Raw genomic sequence first — 22,989 nt, 5'->3', positions numbered from 1 at the left:
GCTGAAGCACACAGGCAAACAGACGTCTGCATGAGAAGTCCCCCAGCAGTCTAGTCCTATAGCAGCATCACTAGGTGCTGGTCTAAGGCAAGGTAAATGCCTGGAAAAGTTTTTCTGCATCTTTCTGTGACAGAATGTATCTAATTTTTGTAATGTTGCATAAGTGAAAGAATGCAGTCCTTGAAAATTTTTTTATGTGAGAGTTGACAAATGACAAATCTTGATCAATGATGACTCCTAGATTTCTTACGGTGACACTGGAGGCTAAGGCAACGTCATCATGATGGCTATCTTATTAAATAATGTATATCCAAGGTGTGCCAAGCACAATAACCTCGGTTTTGTTGGAGTTAAGCAGAAGAAAAGTACAGGACATCCAGGTCTGTATGTTCTTAAGGCATTTTTGGAGTTGATTTAATAGACTGGACTCATTCATTGACAGACGTCGCCACAGAGCCATCTAGTGGCCAAGGGTGATTGTGACAGGGATAGTTTTAGTTGGCTGCTTGAACTACTGAAAATTTGGAATAATGTTAAGAAATGTTGTATGTAAAATAATACAATCAGAAATTGCTCATGTGTAGGTGTATTGTGAATCAATGTAATTGATTGTCTCAAAAATAGGCAGTTATTACAGGAGTTGGTACAAGTAACTCATGTACAAGTTCTCACAACATACCTTATTACATTATATGCAAACTAACATTATGCAATCATGGTTTTATAAAAAACATTACACTACCTTCAACTTGGTCTTTGCAAATGAATGATGCTATACATTTACCATAACTACTCTGAAATATTAATTGTAATATTTGTGTTCAGAATCCAGTTAGTATAGGCAAGAAAAAAAGAGCCAAAATTCATGTACAATGGGCCACCTGAAAGAATCACTAATAGTCAGCATTTACTATTAATGATAAATCCAAGGTATTGTATTGTTCAAAGTATCCATAACTCAAAACCTCTGCTAACACTTGTGGAAGCAGAATATGTAAGGCAACAAAGATCTGACTGACACTGAATGTCAACAACAACAAGTTGACAATGATGAGAAGTTCCTCTAATATCTTACAGAATGTATAAATCAACAAGACATATAAACATGTTCACTCATGAGCTTCAAGCTGAAATGGTGCTGAAAGGAATTACAACAAAATCAGCTGAATTGCGCCACATTGGAATAGATCACATCTGTGTCTCCTGAGTTGGGCCTGAGGGCAAAAAAACACATTTAGGAACAATGCAGCACTCAGAGCACATACCTACATCAACACTGAACAAGACAACCGCCAATTATAAACTGGCTTCAAGACAGAAATTACATAAATGGATATATGTTTTGGGATCTATAGCCACACCCCATATCTTCATCTAGATCCTGATTGATAGTCTATACGCCTTTTCTTTTTTTTGGCGAATTAAGACTTTGAAAATATTTCTTTAAAAAATCCCCATCACACAAGTTCAGAAATCATTTTAAAAACTCTTGATTCCACCCCTGGATCAGGATCCACACTCAACCCTGATAGAATCCCGTTTCATCACACGCCTAACATGTTTCCTCATTTTGAAAACAGCCTTCATTTTTCTAATAATGTTCTAACAAAGCCATGTACTGCACATGGACCCTCCTTTGTTGATGTAGTATATGCAGTCATATATTTGGAATAACATCTAGTCAGTGAACATACCGGTTATCTTGCAAAGCTTGGCTGTTACTTGTGTGGTGTTTTGGACTGGCCTTGTTCCTGGGTTTGATCATCACTGATGAGTAGATTATTGCTTCTTCTTCACCCTGAGAGGAGAGGAGAAGAGAGGAGGAGAGGAGAGATACTTTACCCACCAATTTTGCATGTTTTCAGTTTGAACATTCATGTCCTGTCTAAAATGAACCTGCGGTCCTGTGTGGTGTGGCTTTGCAGTGTAATGGGGGATTTCCTGAGCAGTTTCAGGAGGAGGAAGTGATGGTGAAAAGACTCGGGGGTTGTCATAGAGAGCATTATTCTGCACCTGCGGTCCTGTGTGGTGTGGCTTTGCAGTGTAATGGGGGATTTCCTGAGCAGTTTCAGGAGGAGGAAGTGATGGTGAAAAGACTCGGGGGTTGTCATAGAGAGCATTATTCTGCATTTCAATGGCTGAGGAGCTGGAGCCTCTTCTACTGAGCCTGGACTTAATCACAGTCTGCTGGAGAGAAAACACAAGCCGGATTAGGTTTCCTGATCAAGTAATACAATTCAACTTTATTTATATAGTGCCAAATCACAACAAACATTATCTCAAGGCACTTGCATACAGAGCATTTAAAGAAGCCTAACATTCCTCCATGAGCAAGCATTTGATAACACTGGCAAAAAAGTTAAGCAAGAGAAAATTACATCCAGGTCTTTATGTAAAAAAAAAGGCATTTTTGGAGTTTATTTAATTGACTGGACTCATTCAGTGACAGGTAAAGTTGGGTGTCATCCACATAGCAGTGAAATTTTATGGAGTGTTTCCGAATACTTTTACCTGAAAGAAAGTTGATGGAGGGAATAGTATTGGCCCAAGCACTTAACCTTGAGGATCGCCATATCTAACTTTCGTGTGTATGGAAGATTCATTAACACGAACCAACAGAAATTGAGCTAGCAAATACAACTTAAACCAGTTTAACACGGTTCCTCCAATGCTAATTAGATGTTCTGGTCTCTGCATTTCGTTGTATTATCATATACAATGACAATAAAAGCTATTCTATTCTGTAATAGAATGTGGTGGTCAATGGTGTCAAATGCAGCACCAAGATCTAAGAGGACAGGCACAGAGAGAAGTCCTTTTTCTCATGCAATTAGGTCATTTGAGATTTTCACCAGTGCTGCCTCTGTGCTATGGTGGGCTCTTAATCCAGACTGAAAAACCTTGAATGATCTATTGTTGTGAAGAAATTCAGGAAACTGATTGTCAACCCAACCCATTGGAGAGAAAGGGAAGGTTAGATAAATGCCTGTATTTGGCCAGAATGCCTGGGTCAAGAGTAGGTTTGTTCTTAACAGGTTTAATTACTAGCCTGCTCCTAGACAGATATTTATCATATCTAGCAGAGAAGTGCTAATTTAATAAAAGAATTCATTGAGCAGCCAAGTTGGAATTGGGTCTAGAGACAGGTTGATGATTTAGATTAGGAAAGTATTGAAGAGAATTCAGCAAGGTTAATAGGAGAGAAATCTATCAAAAATATATGGTATTATCATATATATCAGTTAATACCCTCTATTAACGTTCAACTACCATCATAAAGAAAAATCCCCAATGACCTAGCAGGAAATCACTTTTACATGTTTCTCTTCTGCTTCTGAAAGCAGACTGAAGCCCATTTAAGCCCACAGTATGAGCATAACTCATACCTGACCTTTGACCATGACATTACCATCTACTCACTTGTTTGTCTGCTTGCTTCTTATTCCTACAAAGACAAATAAAAAAAAACCACTGAATCAGAAATGACTATAAAAGTCTGAAATGAGAATAAATACAGAACATCAAGTGTTGAGGGATATTTTTAGAGAAGTAATGGTGTAATAATGAGGAAATGAAGTATATTACTCCATCTATAAACCACAGCAAACATACAGTACACTGTTAAGCATTTCATTTACAGCAGTTGACACCATGTTAAAGCATTTGTGACAAACAAGAGAGACTTTTAAATGTTATGTTGTACACAGCCTATTGATCCAAGTGATAGTGAATATTTCAAATTCCACTTTAATGTATCAAATTATTATTTTGATGCCTTTGTTTGATTGCGTCATTACATTAGTCGCCCTGATTGCATATCATTTTCCAGTTCAAATTTCGTTTTGACACTCGCTACAACGGATCCATAAAGCTACACAACATCTGGATGAATCCCTCCAGCTGGGCTCTGGTTCATATGAATGATCTTCTTGCTGATACTGCTGATTCTGAAACTGTCAATAGATATGATGCCAAACATCCTCTGGATAGAGTTCACAGGAGCATTGCAAAGGAAATCCATATAAGTCAGTAGCTTGAAGTGCATTGATATTAGTCATCCAGTCACTCCTTCACTCACTCATTCATTTACTCACCAGCACCAAAGTAGAGCCACAAGAGGAGCCAAAAGGAGAGTGACTCCCACTCCAGCCATGACAGGGAGGTACAGGTTGTCTGTGGAGAAGCAACCAGGAGGGTGAGAACTTAAGCATATAAGTAAACCTGTGACTTGATGGGACAAGTAGGCTGAAATAGCAAAACTAAGCAGCTAGAAGGAGCTGCCTTGGCTTGTACCACATCAGATTAAGAGTTCAATAAAATCTACAGCTCATAAAGACGATCCACTTAACTCAGCTCTGTTAAGGACATTTTCATTTCCAGCAGCAGCTCAGTGGAGTTGTTCCCCCCCAGTGTGTTCCCGGCCTGGCACAGGTAGAGTCCAGGCTGTGATTCCTGCACAGGGGACAGAGACAGAACCTGTCCTGAGGCCTCCAGCAGCACACTGCTGGATTCTGGAGCTGCAGCTCTCCAGTACCAGGTGAAAGTGTGTGCTTCTGGGTTGGCGTCGCTGCTGCACGTCAGGTTCACACTGCCGCCCTCATTCACTGGGTCCATTGATACTGAAACATTTACTGGAAGGTCTGGAGGGAAAAAGTGCAAATGTGTGTCAGAACATGAGATGTGACACATGCACTTTCAGCTCAGTTTAGTCATGATACTGTGTGTCCTAGCAGGAATTTATGCATTTACACATTTTTTTTTATGAACTTCGTTTTTCATGATTTGCTTTCTCATGAAGTCAATACAAGACAAAAACCAAATATACACAAGTTGATTTGACATCAGGTTATTACTCAAACACAGGTGTGTAAGAGACAAAAACACAGGAATATTAATATATCTGGGTTATTTGAGTACTAAAAGTACAAGTTGAATATACTTACACTTGACATCAAGGTTGACCTCTGGAGATTTAGAAACACTGATTCCGTTCTGGGCTTGACAGTAATATTGTCCACTGTGAGCAGGCTGAATGTTGGCGATGGTGTGATTCTGCCCTGTGCTGGTTAACTGTCCGTCTTTATACACGCTGTATCCACTTTGTGTCACGACTGGATTGGCATCACTGCTGCAGGTGAAATCCACTGAACTTCCCTTGATGATGGCTGACGGACTTAGGGACAATGTGACTTCCTTGGGAGAATCTGAAAGAAAGATTTGTATGCTTGTAGTGGGTGATCAATGAATATTGGAGAAAACTGCATTCCTGCACCAAAGGTTCTTCCTACGTTTAGAATTTCACTCACATTGAACGTTGAGAGCCACAGGAGCAGATCTGCTGGCCTCTGATCCTTGAGCAGCACAGCTGTACCACCCAGCATCCTTTGCTGTTGCCTGGAAGACTGACTTCCAAATTGGTTGTTCGTCTCTGAACCAGACAACACTTGGATGACTTGAAGAACAGTTCCACTCACAGGACAGATGTACCTCCTCTCCCTCTGTTACAGAGGCTGGTTTTACAACAGCTGTCAGCTCTGGCTCCAAAACAGAAATTACAAGATTTTGTGAAGCCAAACTCATTAATGTTCATTTGATCATTTCGTACTCAATACTCAGTACTTGTACTCATTACCTGTTATCGACAAATAAGCACTCTTTCTTATCCAATGGCTGTATCTTGTCCTAAACCCAAAACAGTATTTTCCTGCATCAGCCTTCTGTACAGCATTAATCCTCAAAGCGCAGTTTTTCCAGTTGTTGTCCTGGTATCGGAAATGGCCAGGGTCAGGAGAGGTCACATAAACCCACCTCCAATTGCCAGAATCATGCACCCATTTAAGCCATTCAATTGATGCGACTGATGAAGAAGAATAGTAGTCATATGTGCAGTTCATCACAACCGATGTCCCTTTTAGAGCACACTGATCATCGAGGTTCACCTTCCAGTCTCCACTCCAAACACCTTTGAAAATGTGTGAAATCATCATTATTGTTACTCATAATCACATTACAAACTAAATGAATAATGTTGAATAACAGTGAAAGGTTAAGGGACAATCTTCATTGTTTTTTGATTACAACAAGCAGTAAAGTAAATCACTGTAAAGTAAAAGTCAAATCAAACTCATTTCAGATTACAGATTTAAAAAAACAAACATAAAATGTTTCCTTACCTGGTATAATTACCAGAATCACCACAATTACATTTTCCATCATTTTAAATGTAACCTGCAATGTCACACAACACACAACTCATTATCATGCAATCCTTAGGCAGCATCACTGAGCAATGACAAAAATGGGTTGATTCTTATTAATTGCTTCTTATTTTACCAGTTTAACACTATTCTTTTATGTAGCTAGTACAGCAGACTGACAATCATAGGAAGGAAGCACATTGCTAGTGTATGAAAGTTAACAGTACTCACCCGACACCACGAGCTGACTTACAGCGTCTTAATCAGTCTTTGAGGAGTGAAAAGCAGAAGTGAATGTTAAGATTACCAATATCCCCTCCCTGTTGCATAGAGTTGCATGTAATCGCAACCAAACATCTTGCAAACATGCAAATTACATGGGGGTGGCAGTGGGGTCTGAATTTGGAATGATGAAGGCTCCATCAATACCTCTTACCTTAAACAAGTGAATATCTGCTCTTACACACCTGCATAGGTCTTGTAACTATCATGACGTTATTTCATATTATATGAGGACTTGTTATACATTCATATTCTTTTGAATGATTGTCCATTCCTCCAGTAAGCGTCCAGAGACTTGAACAATCTTTGCCGATACACATTGACGTTTTTGTATCCATGGGCCGATAAAGTCAGATATCAATGAAAGGAGCAAATCACTATAATAGACTTATGAGAGCCGTGTTACATGCAATATGTAACATGTACAATTAAATTAGACACTTTAGGGCTCTATTTTGATCCTTCATGGCCAAAAACAACCCCACATCAACTCCCTTCTACTCTGTGTTCAACACTACTACTGTATATTAGCGCACAGATATAAGGGGAATAACAAAAGCACATGACCCTTTTAAGTACTTCTTTCTTTTGTATTTCTTCACATAAATACATGGTATGCAGGTGAAGCGCTATTTATGTCTGTCAACCACAAGGAAACATTTTTCTGTTTATTTGCATAAAGCAGAAGTAGATAGCATCTTCACATGACGCTCAATACTAAGAAACAACTTCACTCTAAAGGACGATGCAGAACTTTCCCATTAGTAAGTTTACAAGTAGCCTGATGCTGAAAACAGAAAGTTTCATCTTTGACGATTTGTGTATATGCCATCTCAAAGTCCCATAATTCTTATAAATGTACCTGTATGCACATAAACATGCTACTCGACTCAATGTAATAACTGCTCAATGTAATAACTGAAATGTACACCAAGACGAGGAAGACCGAGACGCACGGACACGAACCAGAGGATGAACCATGCGTGACGAAACAGGAGACATAACCAGGAGAACAATTGGAGAAAACAATCAATCAATCAATTTAGACTGGAGACGAATGGGTAGGAAGTAAAGCAGCGGAAACAAGATGAAAGTACTACAAAATAAAACAGGAAATGAATAAAATACCCCGCAACGCAGGCGTCTTTTTGAGGATTACGGTAGGTTTAGTTACTTAAAGGTTCCTCATACATGTAGTGCCCCACATATAAAGCTTCAACACGTAGTCTACCCCCTTCTCAGAGTGGAGCCTGGTTTTGGATTTTGCTATATTATTGATTTTTTGATATGATCAAGGCTTCTACTGTCCAAGTGAATTATTGACATTCCATGATTTGACTTCATGTTGATTTTATACTGGTCATTGGTGTCGTAGCAGCATGTGTTGTCTAGATCAGTGTTTCAGTGGCCCGCGATCTGTCTCGCTGGCCGGTTCAAAATTCTTCTTCAGGCCAGCAATAAGGACTTCAAGTAGCGAGACAGGCCACACTTAAACTGTTTATTAAGTAATAGACGTTAAAGTTGCGATGCAGAGTATTTGACTCAGCTGAGGTCTCATGTGCTGAAATGGTCCACAGACTGCACGCAGTTAGCTGTCTACATTTTCACAACATGAGCCCGGAACCTTGGATTTCCATACAATATATACTTCAATGATCCAAGTGTGTATTAAAAGTCAACATTTTGTCAATCTTCAACACGTAACATACCTCTTGTGAGCTGAAGCAGAAAGGCAAATAGACGGCGCTGAACTATTGAAAATGTGGAAGAATGTTAATAAATGTTGTATATACAATTACAAATCAAATAAGAAATTGCTCATGTGTATTGTGAAAATGTGAGAACTCAACAATATGCACAAATATTACATGATGAGTCTGTACAGTTACATTCATAAAGTAACAATTTCTGATTTCATCACACATTATACACAAACTGTTTGTAACATAATGCGCTCATGGTTTTATTATATTATAAGCCGTTATGGCACGACTTTCTACTTGGTCTTTGTAAAAGCTTTTCTGTTGAATGTTTTATTGAAACAAAGCTCTTTATTTGAGAAAAGTTGTTGATGCTACATTCACTTTGAAAAAAAAAAAAGATTCAAAAGATTCAATATAGAATCCAGTTAGTATTGGCAAAACAAAATAATAGAAGGGAAATTTTGAACTATTACCAAATGTGTCAGAACATGAGATTATTTTCTTATGTCCACTTTATGTTTAGTTACATTCTCTGCATTTCTATATCCTATCAAGTAATCACACCATATGCCTCTCCTGAGTTTGTCCTTCATGTGTGTGTGTGTGTGTGTGTGTGTGTGTGTGTGTGTGTGTGTGTGTGTGTGTGTGTGTGTGTGTACCACAAATAAACTTATTTATGAACTTTGGTTTTTGTCTTGTATTGACTTCATGAGAAAGCAAATCATGAAAAACCAAATATACACAAGTTGATTTGACGTCAGGTTATTGCATTACTCAAACACAGGTGTGTAAGAGACAAAAACACAGGAATATATTTTATTTATTTGAGTACTAAAAGTACAAGTTGAATATACTTACACTTGACATCAAGGTTAACCTCTGGAGATTTAGAAACACTGATTCCGTTCTGGGCTTGACAGTAATATTGTCCACTGTCAGCAGGCTGAATGTTGGCGATGGTGTGTTTCTGCCCTGTGCTGGTTAACTGTCCGTCTTTATACACACTGTATCCACTTTGTGTCACGACTGGATTGGCATCACTGCTGCAGGTGAAATCCACTGAACTTCCCCTGATGATGGCTGACGGACTTAGGGACAATGTGACTTCCTTGGGACGATCTGAAATAGAGGAGATGTGGATGCTTGTAGTGGGTGATGAATGAATATTGGAGAAAACTGCATTCCTGCACCAAAGGTTCTTCCTGCGTTTAGAATTTTACTCACATTGAACGTTGAGAGCCACAGGAGCAGATCTGCTGGCCTCTGATCCTTGAGCAGCACAGCTAAACCGCCCAGCATCTTTTACTGTTGCATGGAAGACTGAATTCCTAATTGGTTGTTCGTCTCTGAACCAGACAACACTTGGATGACTTGAAGCACAGTTCCACTCACAGGACAGATGCACCTCCTCTCCCTCTGTTACAGAGGCTGGTTTTACAACAGCTGTCAGCTCTGGCTCCAAAACAGAAATTACAACAGATTTTGTATAGCTAAACACATTAATGATCATTTGATCATTTTGTACTCAATACTCAAATTTGACCACTTTGTCATTACCTGTTATCGACAAATAAGCATTTATCTTACTCGTCCAAGTCATGTAATAGTATCTTGTGGTCTTAAACCGAAAAAGGTATCCTCCTGCATCAGCATTCTGTACAGCATTGATCCTCATAGTGCAGTTTCTCCTTTTGTTGCCCAGATATTGGAAATGGTCAGGGTCAGAAGAGATCTCATCAACTGGCATATCTATCCAATTGCCAGAATCCTGCACCCTTTTAAGCCATTGAACTGACCTGATGCTATAACGATAGGGGTAGTCATATGTGCAGCTCATCACAACTGATGTCCCTCTTATTGCACACTGATTTTTGAGGTTCACCTTCCAGTCTCCACTCCAAACACCTTTGAGGGAAAATGTGTCAAATCATTATTATTGTTACTCATATAATTACATTACAAACTAAATGCATAATGCTGAATAACTGAAAGTTTTAGGCAGAATCTTCATTGTTTTTTGGATTACAACAAGCAGTAAGAGTCTAGTCTAAGTCTAAGACAAAATGTAAAGTAAATCACTGTAAAGTAAAAGTCATGTTAAACTCATTTCAGATTACAGATTAAAAAACAAAAAACAAATGTTTCCTTACCTGCCATAATTACCAGAATCACCACAATTACATTTTCCATTATTTTAAATGCAACCTGCAATGTCACACAACACACAACTCATTATCATGCAATCCTTAGGCAGCATCACTGAGCAATGACAAAAATGGGTTGATTCTTATTAATTGCTTCTTATTTTACCAGTTTAACACTATTCCTTTATGTAGCTGGTACAGCAGACTGACAATCATAGGAAGGAAGCACATTGCTAGTGTATGAAAGTTAACAGTACTCACCCGACACCACGAGCTGACTTACAGCGTCTTAATCAGTCTTTGAGGAGTGAAAAGCAGAAGTGAATGTTAAGATCACCAATATCCCCTCCCTGTTGCATAGAGTTGCACGTAATCGCAACCAAACATCTTGCAAACATGCAAATTACATGGGGGTGGCAGTGGGGTCTGAATTTGGAATGATGAAGGCTCCATCAATACCTCTTACCTTAAACAAGTGAATATCTGCTCTTACACACCTGCATAGGTCTTGTAACTATCATGATGTTATTTCATATTATTTGAGGACTTGTTATATATTCATATTCTTTTGAATGATTGTCCATTCCTCCAGTAAGCGTCCAGAGACTTGAACAATCTTTGCTGATATACACTGACGTTTTTGTATCCATGGGCCGAAACTAGGCTTAGACACTGTGAAGTGATGTGAAGGGGGAATGAAAGGCTATGGAGTCCCTGGTGGTCCCATGTGTTCCCCTTGATACCTAAAATTCTTCACATTACTGTAGAAATGTGTTACCAGCTTTAATACTTACTGTTATACTGTATATGTTACCAATGTATGCCAGGAGACTACTGGCCACTACATGCTCTGCACCTTTTCAGGCAGATACATCTGTGCTCTCTTTAGCACACTAGAATTCAATTGTAAATAAAGAAGCTTCCATTATAAAGTCAGATATCAATGAAAGGAGCAAATCATTAGAATAGACTTATGAGAGCGGTGTGACATGCAATATGTAACATGTACAATTAAGTTAGACACTTTAGGGCTCTATTTTGATCCCTCATGGCCAAAAAACCCCCACATCAACTCCCTTCTACTCTGTGTTCAACACTACTACTGTATATTAGCGCACAGATATAAGGGGAATAACAAAAGCACATGACCCTTTTAAGTACTTCTTTCTTTTGTATTTCTTCACATAAATACATGGTATGCAGGTGAAGCGCTATTTATGTCTGTCAACCACAAGGAAACATTTTTCTGTTTATTTGCATAAATCAGAAGTGGATAGCGTCTTCACATGACGCTCAATACTAAGAAACAACTTCACTCTAAAGGACGATGCAGAACTTTCGCATCAGTAAGTTTACAAGTAGCCTGATGCTGAAAACAGAAAGTTTCATCTTCATCATTTAATCACACCTTATTACATTATACACAAACTGTTTGTAACATAATGCGCTCATGGTTTTATTATATTATAAGCCGTTACGACACTACTTTCTACTTGGTCTTTGTAAAAGCTTTTCTGTTGAATGTTTTATTGAAACAAAGCTCTTCATTTGAGAAAAGTTGTTGATGCTACATTCACTTTGAAAAAAAAAAAGATTCAAAAGATTCAATATAGAATCCAGTTAGTATTGGCAAAACAAAATAATAGAAGGGAAATTTTGAACTATTACCAAATTCACATACAATCATATTTTCATATACAATGGGCTACCAGAAAGAATCACAAGCACTGTAAATGTTCATCTTTTATTATTATTATAAAAAAATATAAATACAAGATATTTAAAGCATCCATAACTATCAAAACATCCACTAACACCTGTGTAAGCAGAATATGTAAGACAACAAAGATCTGACTGAGACTCTACAATCACAAGTCCACAATGATGAGAAATTCCTCTAATTTAATAAAACAGAACATATACAAAAACGTCAAGCTGAAATGGTGCTGGGGAGATTCCAACAAAATCAGCTTGTTTTCGCTACAGTGGAATAGATCACAGAGTCGCCTGTGTCTCCTGAGTTGGGCCTGAGGGAAAGAAAACACATTTAGGAACAATACAGCTTTCATCAGAGCACATACCTCCATCAAAACTGAGCAAGACAAAATCCAATTATAAACTGGATTAAAGACAGAAATGACATAAATATTCATACTTTTCTGGATCTATAACCATACCCCATATCTTTATCTACACTGTCGCCCACAAAGTAGGAATGATTTTTTATTCCAACTTCATGGGCAACAGTGTAGATCTTGATTGAAAGTCTGTACGCCTGTTCTTCTCATTGAGATTTGCGAATTAAGACGTTGACATTTTTTTTGTTGAAAAGACCCAATCACACAAGGTACAAAATCTTTTCTAAAAACTCCTGATCCACCCCCTATTTTTCTCATTATCTTCCAATAATGCCATGTATTGCACATGAACCTGACTTTATAGATGTCAGGTGTGCAGTGGTATTATAGTCTAACTGTTGGAATAACATCTGGTCAGTAAACATACTGGGTGTCGTGCAAAGCTTTGGGTTTGATGGTCACTGTTGAGTAGATTATCGCTTCTTCTTCATCCTGAGAGGAGAGGAGAGGAGAGGAGAGGAGAGGAGAGGAGAGGAGAGATACTTAAACCACCAATTTCGCAAGTTTTCAGATTGAACATTCATGTCCTGTTTAATTTGAACCTTGCTCTGCTGTCCTGTGTGGTGTGGCTTTGCAGTGTAATGGGGGATTTCCTGAGCGGTTTTAAGAGAAGGAGGAGATGTTGAAAATACTTGGATGTTGCCATAAAGAGAATCATTCTGCATTTCAATGGCTGAAGAGCTGGAGCCTCTTCCACTGAGCCTGGACTCATTCACAGTCTGCTGGAGAGAAAACAACACAAGCCAGATAAGGCTTCGTATTCCAGTACACTGTATACATATTCAAACAAGAAATTGAGAAGTTCACAATGAAGAACACAAAGCGGGAAATCACTTCTACATGTTTCACTTCTTATGGCCCAATCTGCACGTCTCCAAGCGGACATTTATTTCGATGTACTCACTTGTTTGTCTGCTTGCTTCTTCTTCCTACCAAGACAAAAAAAAACACATTAAACAACATCAGTCAAGTCATAGATGAGAGTAAAACTAGAATAAAGACAGAACATCCTGTGTTGAGGGATATATTTTTTTTAGAGAAGTATATAATAGAAGAATAATGGGGAAACCAAGTACATTACTCCATCTATAAACAACAGCAAACACACAGTACACTGTTTATGTACAGCAGTTGTCACCATGTGAACGAATGCATTACACAGTTTATTAATAAAGGGATGCTTGGTATAGAAGATATGAACACTTGGTATTCCTCATATAACAAACCTAGAGAGATGTTTAATGTTATGTTGGACAGAAAATATTGATCAAGTCAAAGTGACTATTTTCATGTCAAATTCCGTAGAAGTTCAAGAAAATCCATATAAGTCAGTAGCTTGATATTAGTCATCCAGTCACTCCTTCATTCACTCATTCATTTACTCACCAGAACCAAAGTAGAGCCACAAGAAGAGCCAAAAGGAGAGTGACTCCCACTCCAGCCATGACAGGAAGGGACAGGTTGTCTGTGGAGAAACACCCAGGAGGGTGAGAACTTAAGCATATAAGTAAACCTGTGAAGTGATGGGACAAGTAGGCTGAAATCGATCCACTTAACTCAGCTCTGGTAAGGAAACAGTAAATATCTTTACTTGCACCCATGAAGGTGAGACAGTGAAACAGACCTTTGTTGATTTTCATTTCCAGCAGCAGCTCAGTGGAGTTGTTCCCCCCCAGTGTGTTCCTGGCCTGGCACAGGTAGAGTCCAGGCTGTGATTCCTGCACAGGGGACAGAGACAGAACCTGTCCTGATGCCTCCAGCAGCACACTGCTGGATTCTGGAGCTGCAGCTCTCCAGTACCAGGTGAAGCTGTCTGCTGCTGGGTTGGCGTCGCTGCTGCACGTCAGGTTCACACTGCTGCCCTCAACAACATTCACTGGGTCCATTGATACTGAAACGTTTTCTGGAAGGTCTGGAGGGAAAAAGTACAAATGTGTGTCAGAAAATGAGATTATTTTCTTATGTCCACTTTATGTTTAGTTACATTCTCTGCATTTCTATATCCTATCAAGTAATCACACCATATGCCTCTCCTGAGTTTGTCCTTCATGTGTGTGTGTGTGTGTGTGTGTGTGTGTGTGTGTGTGTGTGTGTGTGTGTACCACAAATAAACTTATTTGTGAACTTTGGTTTTTGTCTTGTATTGACTTCATGAGAAAGCAAATCATGAAAAACCAAATATACACAAGTTGATTTGACGTCAGGTTATTGCATTACTCAAACACAGGTGTGTAAGAGACAAAAACACAGGAATATATTTTATTTATTTGAGTACTAAAAGTACAAGTTGAATATACTTACACTTGACATCAAGGTTAACCTCTGGAGATTTAGAAACACTGATTCCGTTCTGGGCTTGACAGTAATATTGTCCACTGTCAGCAGGCTGAATGTTGGCGATGGTGTGTTTCTGCCCTGTGCTGGTTAACTGTCCGTCTTTATACACGCTGTATCCACTTTGTGTCACGACTGGATTGGCATCACTGCTGCAGGTGAAATCCACTGAACTTCCCCTGATGATGGCTGACGGACTTAGGGACAATGTGACTTCCTTGGGACGATCTGAAATAGAGGAGATGTGGATGCTTGTAGTGGGTGATGAATGAATATTGGAGAAAACTGCATTCCTGCACCAAAGGTTCTTCCTTCACCTTGCGTTTTGAATTTTACTCACATTGAACGTTGAGAGCCACAGGAGCAGATCTGCTGGCCTCTGATCCTTGAGCAGCACAGCTGTACCACCCAGCATCCTTTGCTGTTGCATGGAAGACTGACTTCCAAATTGGTTGTTCGTCTCTGAACCAGACAACACTTGGATGACTTGAAGAACAGTTCCACTCACAGGACATATGCACCTCCTCTCCCTCTGTTACAGAGGCTGGTTTTACAACAGCTGTCAGCTCTGGCTCCAAAACAGAAATTACAACAGATTTTGTATAGCTAAACACATTAATGATCATTTGATCATTTTGTACTCAATACTCAAATTTGACCACTTTGTCATTACCTGTTATCGACAAATAAGCATTTCTCTTACTCGTCCAAGTCATGTAATAGTATCTTGTGGTCTTAAACCGAAAAAGGTATCCTCCTGCATCAGCATTCTGTACAGCATTGATCCTCATAGTGCAGTTTCTCCTTTTGTTGCCCAGATATTGGAAATGGTCAGGGTCAGAAGAGATCTCATCAACTGGCATATCTATCCAATTGCCAGAATCCTGCACCCTTTTAAGCCATTGAACTGACCTGATGCTATAACGATAGGGGTAGTCATATGTGCAGCTCATCACAACTGATGTCCCTCTTATTGCACACTGATTTTTGAGGTTCACCTTCCAGTCTCCACTCCAAACACCTTTGAGGGAAAATGTGTCAAATCATTATTATTGTTACTCATATAATTACATTACAAACTAAATGCATAATGCTGAATAACTGAAAGTTTTAGGCAGAATCTTCATTGTTTTTTGGATTACAACAAGCAGTAAGAGTCTAGTCTAAGTCTAAGACAAAATGTAAAGTAAATCACTGTAAAGTAAAAGTCATGTTAAACTCATTTCAGATTACAGATTAAAAAACAAAAAACAAATGTTTCCTTACCTGCCATATTTACCAGAATCACCACAATTACATTTTCCATCATTTTAAATGTAACCTGCAATGTCACACAACACACAACTCATTATCATGCAATCCTTAGGCAGCATCACTGAGCAATGACAAAAATGGGTTGATTCTTATTAATTGCTTCTTATTTTACCAGTTTAACACTATTCTTTTATGTAGCTAGTACAGCAGACTGACAATCATAGGAAGGAAGCACATTGCTAGTGTATGAAAGTTAACAGTACTCACCCGACACCACGAGCTGACTTACAGCGTCTTAATCAGTCTTTGAGGAGTGAAAAGCAGAAGTGAATGTTAAGATCACCAATATCCCCTCCATGTTGCATAGAGTTGCACGTAATCGCAACCAAACATCTTGCAAACATGCAAATTACATGGGGGTGGCAGTGGGGTCTGAATTTGGAATGATGAAGGCTCCATCAATACCTCTTACCTTAAACAAGTGAATATCTGCTCTTACACACCTGCATAGGTCTTGTAACTATCATGACGTTATTTCATATTATTTGAGGACTTGTTATATATTCATAATCTTTTGAATGATTGTCCATTCCTCCAGTAAGCGTCCAGAGACTTGAACAATCTTTGCTGATATACACTGACGTTTTTGTATCCATGGGCCGAAACTAGGCTTAGACACTGTGAAGTGATGTGAAGGGGGAATGAAAGGCTATGGAGTCCCTGGTGGTCCCATGTGTTCCCCTTGATACCTAAAATTCTTCACATTACTGTAGAAATGTGTTACCAGCTTTAATACTTACTGTTATACTGTTTATGTTACCAATGTATGCCAGGAGACTACTGGCCACTACATGCTCTGCACCTTTTCAGGCAGATACATCTGTGCTCTCTTTAGCACACTAGAATTCAATTGTTAATAAAGAAGCTTTCATTATAAAGTCAGATATCAATGAAAGGAGCAAATCACTATAATAGACTTATGAGAGCCGTGTTACATGCAATATGTAACATGTACAATTAAATTAGACACTTTAGGGCTCTATTTTGATCCCTCATGGCCAAAAAACCCCCACATCAACTCCCTTCTACTCTGTGTTCAACACTACTACTGTATATTAGCGCACAGATATAAGGGGAATAACAAAAGCACATGACCCTTTTAAGTACTTCTTTCTTTTGTATTTCTTCACATAAATACATGGTATGCAGGTGAAGCGCTATTTATGTCTGTCAACCACAAGGAAACATTTCTATGTTTATTTGCATAAAGCAGAAGTAGATAGCATCTTCACATGACGCTCAATACTAAGAAACAACTTCACTCTAAAGGACGATGCAGAACTTTCCCATTAGTAAGTTTACAAGTAGCCTGATGCTGAAAACAGAAAGTTTCATCTTCATCATTTAATCACACCTTATTACATTATACACAAACTGTTTGTAACATAATGCGCTCATGGTTTTATTATATTATAAGCCGTTACGACACTACTTTCTACTTGGTCTTTGTAAAAGCTTTTCTGTTGAATGTTTTATTGAAACAAAGCTCTTCATTTGAGAAAAGTTGTTGATGCTACATTCACTTTGAAAAAAAAAAAGATTCAAAAGATTCAATATAGAATCCAGTTAGTATTGGCAAAACAAAATAATAGAAGGGAAATTTTGAACTATTACCAAATTCACATACAATCATATTTTCATATACAATGGGCTACCAGAAAGAATCACAAGCACTGTAAATGTTCATCTTTTATTATTATTATAAAAAAATATAAATACAAGATATTTAAAGCATCCATAACTATCAAAACATCCACTAACACCTGTGTAAGCAGAATATGTAAGACAACAAAGATCTGACTGAGACTCTACAATCACAAGTCCACAATGATGAGAAATTCCTCTAATTTAATAAAACAGAACATATACAAAAACGTCAAGCTGAAATGGTGCTGGGGAGATTCCAACAAAATCAGCTTGATTTCGCTACAGTGGAATAGATCACAGAGTCGCCTGTGTCTCCTGAGTTGGGCCTGAGGGAAAGAAAACACATTTAGGAACAATACAGCTTTCATCAGAGCACATACCTCCATCAACACTGAGCAAGACAAAATCCAATTATAAACTGGATTAAAGACAGAAATGACATAAATATTCATACTTTTCTGGATCTATAACCATACCCCATATCTTTATCTACACTGTCGCCCACAAAGTAGGAATGATTTTTTATTCCAACTTCATGGGCAACAGTGTAGATCTTGATTGAAAGTCTGTACGCCTGTTCTTCTCATTGAGATTTGCGAATTAAGACGTTGACATTTTTTTTGTTGAAAAGACCCAATCACACAAGGTACAAAATCTTTTCTAAAAACTCCTGATCCACCCCCTATTTTTCTCATTATCTTCCAATAATGCCATGTATTGCACATGAACCAGACTTTATAGATGTCAGGTGTGCAGTGGTATTATAGTCTAACTGTTGGAATAACATCTGGTCAGTAAACATACTGGGTGTCGTGCAAAGCTTTGGGTTTGATGGTCACTGTTGAGTAGATTATCGCTTCTTCTTCATCCTGAGAGGAGAGGAGAGGAGAGGAGAGGAGAGGAGAGGAGAGGAGAGGAGAGGAGAGATACTTTAACCACCAATTTCGCAAGTTTTCAGATTGAACATTCATGTCCTGTTTAATTTGAACCTTGCTCTGCTGTCCTGTGTGGTGTGGCTTTGCAGTGTAATGGGGGATTTCCTGAGCGGTTTTAAGAGAAGGAGGAGATGTTGAAAATACTTGGATGTTGCCATAAAGAGAATCATTCTGCATTTCAATGGCTGAAGAGCTGGAGCCTCTTCCACTGAGCCTGGACTCATTCACAGTCTGCTGGAGAGAAAACAACACAAGCCAGATAAGGCTTCGTATTCCAGTACACTGTATACATATTCAAACAAGAAATTGAGAAGTTCACAATGAAGAACACAAAGCGGGAAATCACTTCTACATGTTTCACTTCTTATGGCCCAATCTGCACGTCTCCAAGCGGACATTTATTTCGATGTACTCACTTGTTTGTCTGCTTGCTTCTTCTTCCTACCAAGACAAAAAAAAACACATTAAACAACATCAGTCAAGTCATAGATGAGAGTAAAACTAGAATAAAGACAGAACATCCTGTGTTGAGGGATATATTTTTTTTAGAGAAGTATATAATAGAAGAATAATGGGGAAACCAAGTACATTACTCCATCTATAAACAACAGCAAACACACAGTACACTGTTTATGTACAGCAGTTGTCACCATGTGAACGAATGCATTACACAGTTTATTAATAAAGGGATGCTTGGTATAGAAGATATGAACACTTGGTATTCCTCATATAACAAACCTAGAGAGATGTTTAATGTTATGTTGGACAGAAAATATTGATCAAGTCAAAGTGACTATTTTCATGTCAAATTCCGTAGAAGTTCAAGAAAATCCATATAAGTCAGTAGCTTGATATTAGTCATCCAGTCACTCCTTCATTCACTCATTCATTTACTCACCAGAACCAAAGTAGAGCCACAAGAAGAGCCAAAAGGAGAGTGACTCCCACTCCAGCCATGACAGGAAGGGACAGGTTGTTTGTGGAGAAACACCCAGGAGGGTGAGAACTTAAGCATATAAGTAAACCTGTGAAGTGATGGGACAAGTAGGCTGAAATCGATCCACTTAACTCAGCTCTGGTAAGGAAACAGTAAATATCTTTACTTGCACCCATGAAGGTGAGACAGTGAAACAGACCTTTGTTGATTTTCATTTCCAGCAGCAGCTCAGTGGAGTTGTTCCCCCCCAGTGTGTTCCTGGCCTGGCACAGGTAGAGTCCAGGCTGTGATTCCTGCACAGGGGACAGAGACAGAACCTGTCCTGATGCCTCCAGCAGCACACTGCTGGATTCTGGAGCTGCAGCTCTCCAGTACCAGGTGAAGCTGTCTGCTGCTGGGTTGGCGTCGCTGCTGCACGTCAGGTTCACACTGCTGCCCTCAACAACATTCACTGGGTCCATTGATACTGAAACGTTTTCTGGAAGGTCTGGAGGGAAAAAGTACAAATGTGTGTCAGAAAATGAGATTATTTTCTTATGTCCACTTTATGTTTAGTTACATTCTCTGCATTTCTATATCCTATCAAGTAATCACACCATATGCCTCTGCTGAGTTTGTCCTTCATGTGTGTGTGTGTGTGTGTGTGTGTGTGTGTGTGTGTGTGTGTGTGTGTGTGTGTGTGTGTGTGTACCACAAATAAACTTATTTGTGAACTTTGGTTTTTGTCTTGTATTGACTTCATGAGAAAGCAAATCATGAAAAACCAAATATACACAAGGTTATTGCATTACTCAAACACAGGTGTGTAAGAGACAAAAACACAGGAATATATTTTATTTATTTGAGTACTAAAAGTACAAGTTGAATATACTTACACTTGACATCAAGGTTAACCTCTGGAGATTTAGAAACACTGATTCCGTTCTGGGCTTGACAGTAATATTGTCCACTGTGAGCAGGCTGAATGTTGGAGATGGTGTGTTTCTGCCCTGTGCTGGTTAACTGTCCGTCTTTATACACACTGTATCCACTTTGTGTCACGACTGGATTGGCATCACTGCTGCAGGTGAAATCCACTGAACTTCCCCTGATGATGGCTGACGGACTTAGGGACAATGTGACTTCCTTGGGACGATCTGAAATAGAGGAGATGTGGATGCTTGTAGTGGGTGATGAATGAATATTGGAGAAAACTGCATTCCTGCACCAAAGGTTCTTCCTGCGTTTAGAATTTTACTCACATTGAACGTTGAGAGCCACAGGAGCAGATCTGCTGGCCTCTGATCCTTGAGCAGCACAGCTAAACCGCCCAGCATCTTTTGCTGTTGCCTGGAAGACTGAATTCCTAATTGGTTGTTCGTCTCTGAACCAGACAACACTTGGATGACTTGAAGCACAGTTCCACTCACAGGACAGATGCACCTCCTTGCCCTCTGTTACAGAGGCTGGTTTTACAACAGCTGTCAGCTCTGGCTCCAAAACAGAAATTAAAACATTTTTGTATAGCTAAACTCATTAATGTTCATCACTGACCATTTTGTACTCAATACTCAAATTTAACCACTTTGTCATTACCTGTTATCGACAAATAAGCAGTCTTACTCATATAACTGCCTAATGTGGTCCAAAACTTAAAAAAGTATTCTCCTGCATCAGCATTCTGTACAGCATTGATCCTCATAGCGCAGTTTTTCCATTTGTTGCCCAAATATTGGAAATGGCCAGGGTCAGGAGAGATATCATTAACCGGCCTTATTGTCCACTTGCCAGAATCATACACCGATTTAAACCATTGAAGTGATGTGACGATAACACCAAACGGGTAGTCATATGTGCAGCTCATCACAACTGATGTCCCTTTGAGAGCACACTGATCATTGAGGTTCACCGTCCAGGCTCCACTCCAAACACCTTTGAAAATGTGTTACATCATTATTACTGTTATTCATGTAATCACATTACAAGATAAATGAATAACTTTTGTTGGGCAGAACCTTAATTGTTTTCTGATGTCAACAAGCAACATCTTAAGACAAATTGTAAAACATGCCACTGTACAATAAAGTAAATGTCAAGTCAAACTTATTTCTTACACATTAAACAAAATTAGCAAAACAAAACAAAATATTCCTTACCTGGCATAATTACCAGAATCACCACAATTACATTTTCCATTATTTAAAATCAACCTGCAATGTCACACAACACACAACACACAACACATAACACTCAGCTCATTATGATACAATCTTTAGAGGGCAACGCTGAGCAATGACAAAAATGTCTGATTTGATTGTTATTTATAGCTTCTTGCTTAACCATTTTTTAACACTATACACTATATACTTAACACTATTCTTCCATTTAGCTGGTACAGAAGACTGACGGTGATAAGAAGGAAGCACATTGCTAGTGTATGAAAGTTAAAAGTACTCACCCGATACCACAAGCTGACTTACAGCTTTAAACTCTGAGGAACAAAGAAACTTTGCGGAGTGAAAAGCAGAAGTGAATGTAAGATCACCAATACCCCCTCCCTGCTGAAAAGAGTTACATATTTTTTCAACCAAACATCACCAAACACCAAACATCTTGCAAACATGCTCGTACATGGGCGTGAATATCACACCAGCTCTTATACACCTGCATAGGTTTTGTTACTAGTATGACATCATTCAAACACTGGACCAAACATAATTCATTAAATGATTGTCCATTCCTCCAGTAAGTGTCCAGCGACTTGATCAGTCTTCGCTGATACACATTAACTGTCTTGTGGCTGTTGTGGCCCAAAACTTAGCTAAGACACTTTTGTTTGTTAGTTGTTGTTTTTCTTAATTTGTCACCTATCTGCAGCTTGAGTTGTGTATGGTATTAATGTCAAAGATGGCTACTGTTCTTTTGATACAAAAGCCATTGAGTGCAAGCACCATTCAAATGTCAAAACACTCAATATGCACATTAACTATGCCTAAGCTCACTGTGATTACATGTAAAGCTTCAGTTTATGACTTATATAATGCATCTTAATCAAGATTAATTCTCACGCATTCTATTTATATTTTAGCACCTTTATAACAAAGTCAATTTAAAAGTACAGTTCACTGCTGAACTAAATGTGATCTGAGGGAGTAAGCGGAAAAGTGGAGCACCATAAGGCTGCTCACCCCATGGACAACATTGACACAACCTTATACAGAATGTTCCAACTGCCCACAAGATGGAGGTATGAGACTATGAGACTAATATACAGAACAACGCAACTCACTGTGGGTAGTGAGAAAAAAGACTGTCTATTGAAAACTATTTTAAGGCAATGATACGGTTTCTGGACTTCTGTCATTAACAACTTGCAGAT

At 38.8% G+C, this 22,989-nt stretch overlaps 2 protein-coding genes across 6 annotated transcripts; both read right to left on the bottom strand.

Moving 5' to 3' along the window:
• Window positions 1-464: 464 nt before the first annotated feature.
• Window positions 465-10,641, bottom strand: LOC143000960 (B-cell receptor CD22-like). Of its 5 annotated transcripts, none has more exons than XM_076150475.1 (12): window positions 10,588-10,641; window positions 10,333-10,387; window positions 9,979-10,087; window positions 9,740-9,870; window positions 9,407-9,634; window positions 9,041-9,301; window positions 4,350-4,640; window positions 4,095-4,173; window positions 3,421-3,445; window positions 1,897-2,187; window positions 1,695-1,798; window positions 465-1,214 (listed from the first exon to the last, which is right to left on the bottom strand). In XM_076150475.1, the coding sequence occupies exons 2-12, from the start codon at window positions 10,370-10,372 to the stop codon at window positions 1,160-1,162; spliced, it is 1,614 nt and encodes a 537-aa protein (XP_076006590.1). In that variant the 5' UTR covers window positions 10,373-10,387; window positions 10,588-10,641; the 3' UTR covers window positions 465-1,159. The 5 variants fall into 5 exon arrangements, with proteins under 5 accessions (XP_076006590.1, XP_076006591.1, XP_076006587.1 ...); XM_076150476.1 differs by lacking the exons at window positions 9,041-9,301; window positions 9,407-9,634; window positions 9,740-9,870; ... (1 more) ...; window positions 10,333-10,387; window positions 10,588-10,641 and adding exons at window positions 4,944-5,204; window positions 5,307-5,534; window positions 5,633-5,682; ... (1 more) ...; window positions 6,174-6,228; window positions 6,429-6,476; XM_076150472.1 differs by having other exon boundaries at window positions 9,740-10,087.
• A 1,084-nt stretch (window positions 10,642-11,725) lies between these two features.
• Window positions 11,726-22,103, bottom strand: LOC143000780 (sialoadhesin-like). Its single transcript, XM_076150208.1, has 21 exons — window positions 22,069-22,103; window positions 21,767-21,820; window positions 21,207-21,542; window positions 20,873-21,100; window positions 20,507-20,767; window positions 19,831-20,118; window positions 19,593-19,719; window positions 19,111-19,135; window positions 18,749-18,928; window positions 18,564-18,628; window positions 18,058-18,085; window positions 16,065-16,119; window positions 15,472-15,819; window positions 15,139-15,366; window positions 14,766-15,026; window positions 14,089-14,376; window positions 13,851-13,977; window positions 13,369-13,393; window positions 13,007-13,186; window positions 12,832-12,896; window positions 11,726-12,353 (listed from the first exon to the last, which is right to left on the bottom strand). Exons 2-21 carry the CDS (start codon window positions 21,804-21,806, stop codon window positions 12,293-12,295), a joined length of 3,216 nt encoding a protein of 1,071 aa, XP_076006323.1. The 5' UTR covers window positions 21,807-21,820; window positions 22,069-22,103; the 3' UTR covers window positions 11,726-12,292.
• Between the last annotated feature and the right edge of the window lie 886 nt (window positions 22,104-22,989).

This window comes from Genypterus blacodes, unplaced genomic scaffold (genome assembly GCF_046128005.1).
Source record: "Genypterus blacodes isolate CSIRO-AG114 ecotype Tasmania unplaced genomic scaffold, CSIRO-AGI_Gbla_v1 ptg000052l_1, whole genome shotgun sequence".
NCBI classification, from domain to species: domain Eukaryota; kingdom Metazoa; phylum Chordata; class Actinopteri; order Ophidiiformes; family Ophidiidae; genus Genypterus; species Genypterus blacodes.
The sequence above is the reverse complement of the archived record's forward strand: the minus strand, read 5'-3'. Positions and strand labels throughout refer to the sequence as shown.

What these genes read in the sequence shown, in the direction of transcription:
- LOC143000960 (XM_076150472.1), bottom strand. Translation starts at nt 10,372, where the DNA reads ATGGAAAATGTAATTGTGGTGATTCTGGTAATTATGGCAG. An exon ending in TGTGGCTCTCAACGTTCAAT is followed by an intron (nt 9,302 to 9,406) that starts GTGAGTAAAATT and finishes CCTCTATTTCAG; the next exon opens with ATCGTCCCAAGGAAGTCACA. An exon ending in AGAAGCAAGCAGACAAACAA is followed by an intron (nt 2,188 to 3,420) that starts GTGAGTAGATGG and finishes TTTTCTCTCCAG; the next exon opens with CAGACTGTGATTAAGTCCAG.
- LOC143000780 (XM_076150208.1), bottom strand. Translation starts at nt 21,806, where the DNA reads ATGGAAAATGTAATTGTGGTGATTCTGGTAATTATGCCAG. An exon ending in GGTTAACCTTGATGTCAAGT is followed by an intron (nt 20,119 to 20,506) that starts GTAAGTATATTC and finishes TTTTCCCTCCAG; the next exon opens with ACCTTCCAGAAAACGTTTCA. An exon ending in ACACAGGACAGCAGAGCAAG is followed by an intron (nt 12,897 to 13,006) that starts GTTCAAATTAAA and finishes CTCTCCTCTCAG; the next exon opens with GATGAAGAAGAAGCGATAAT.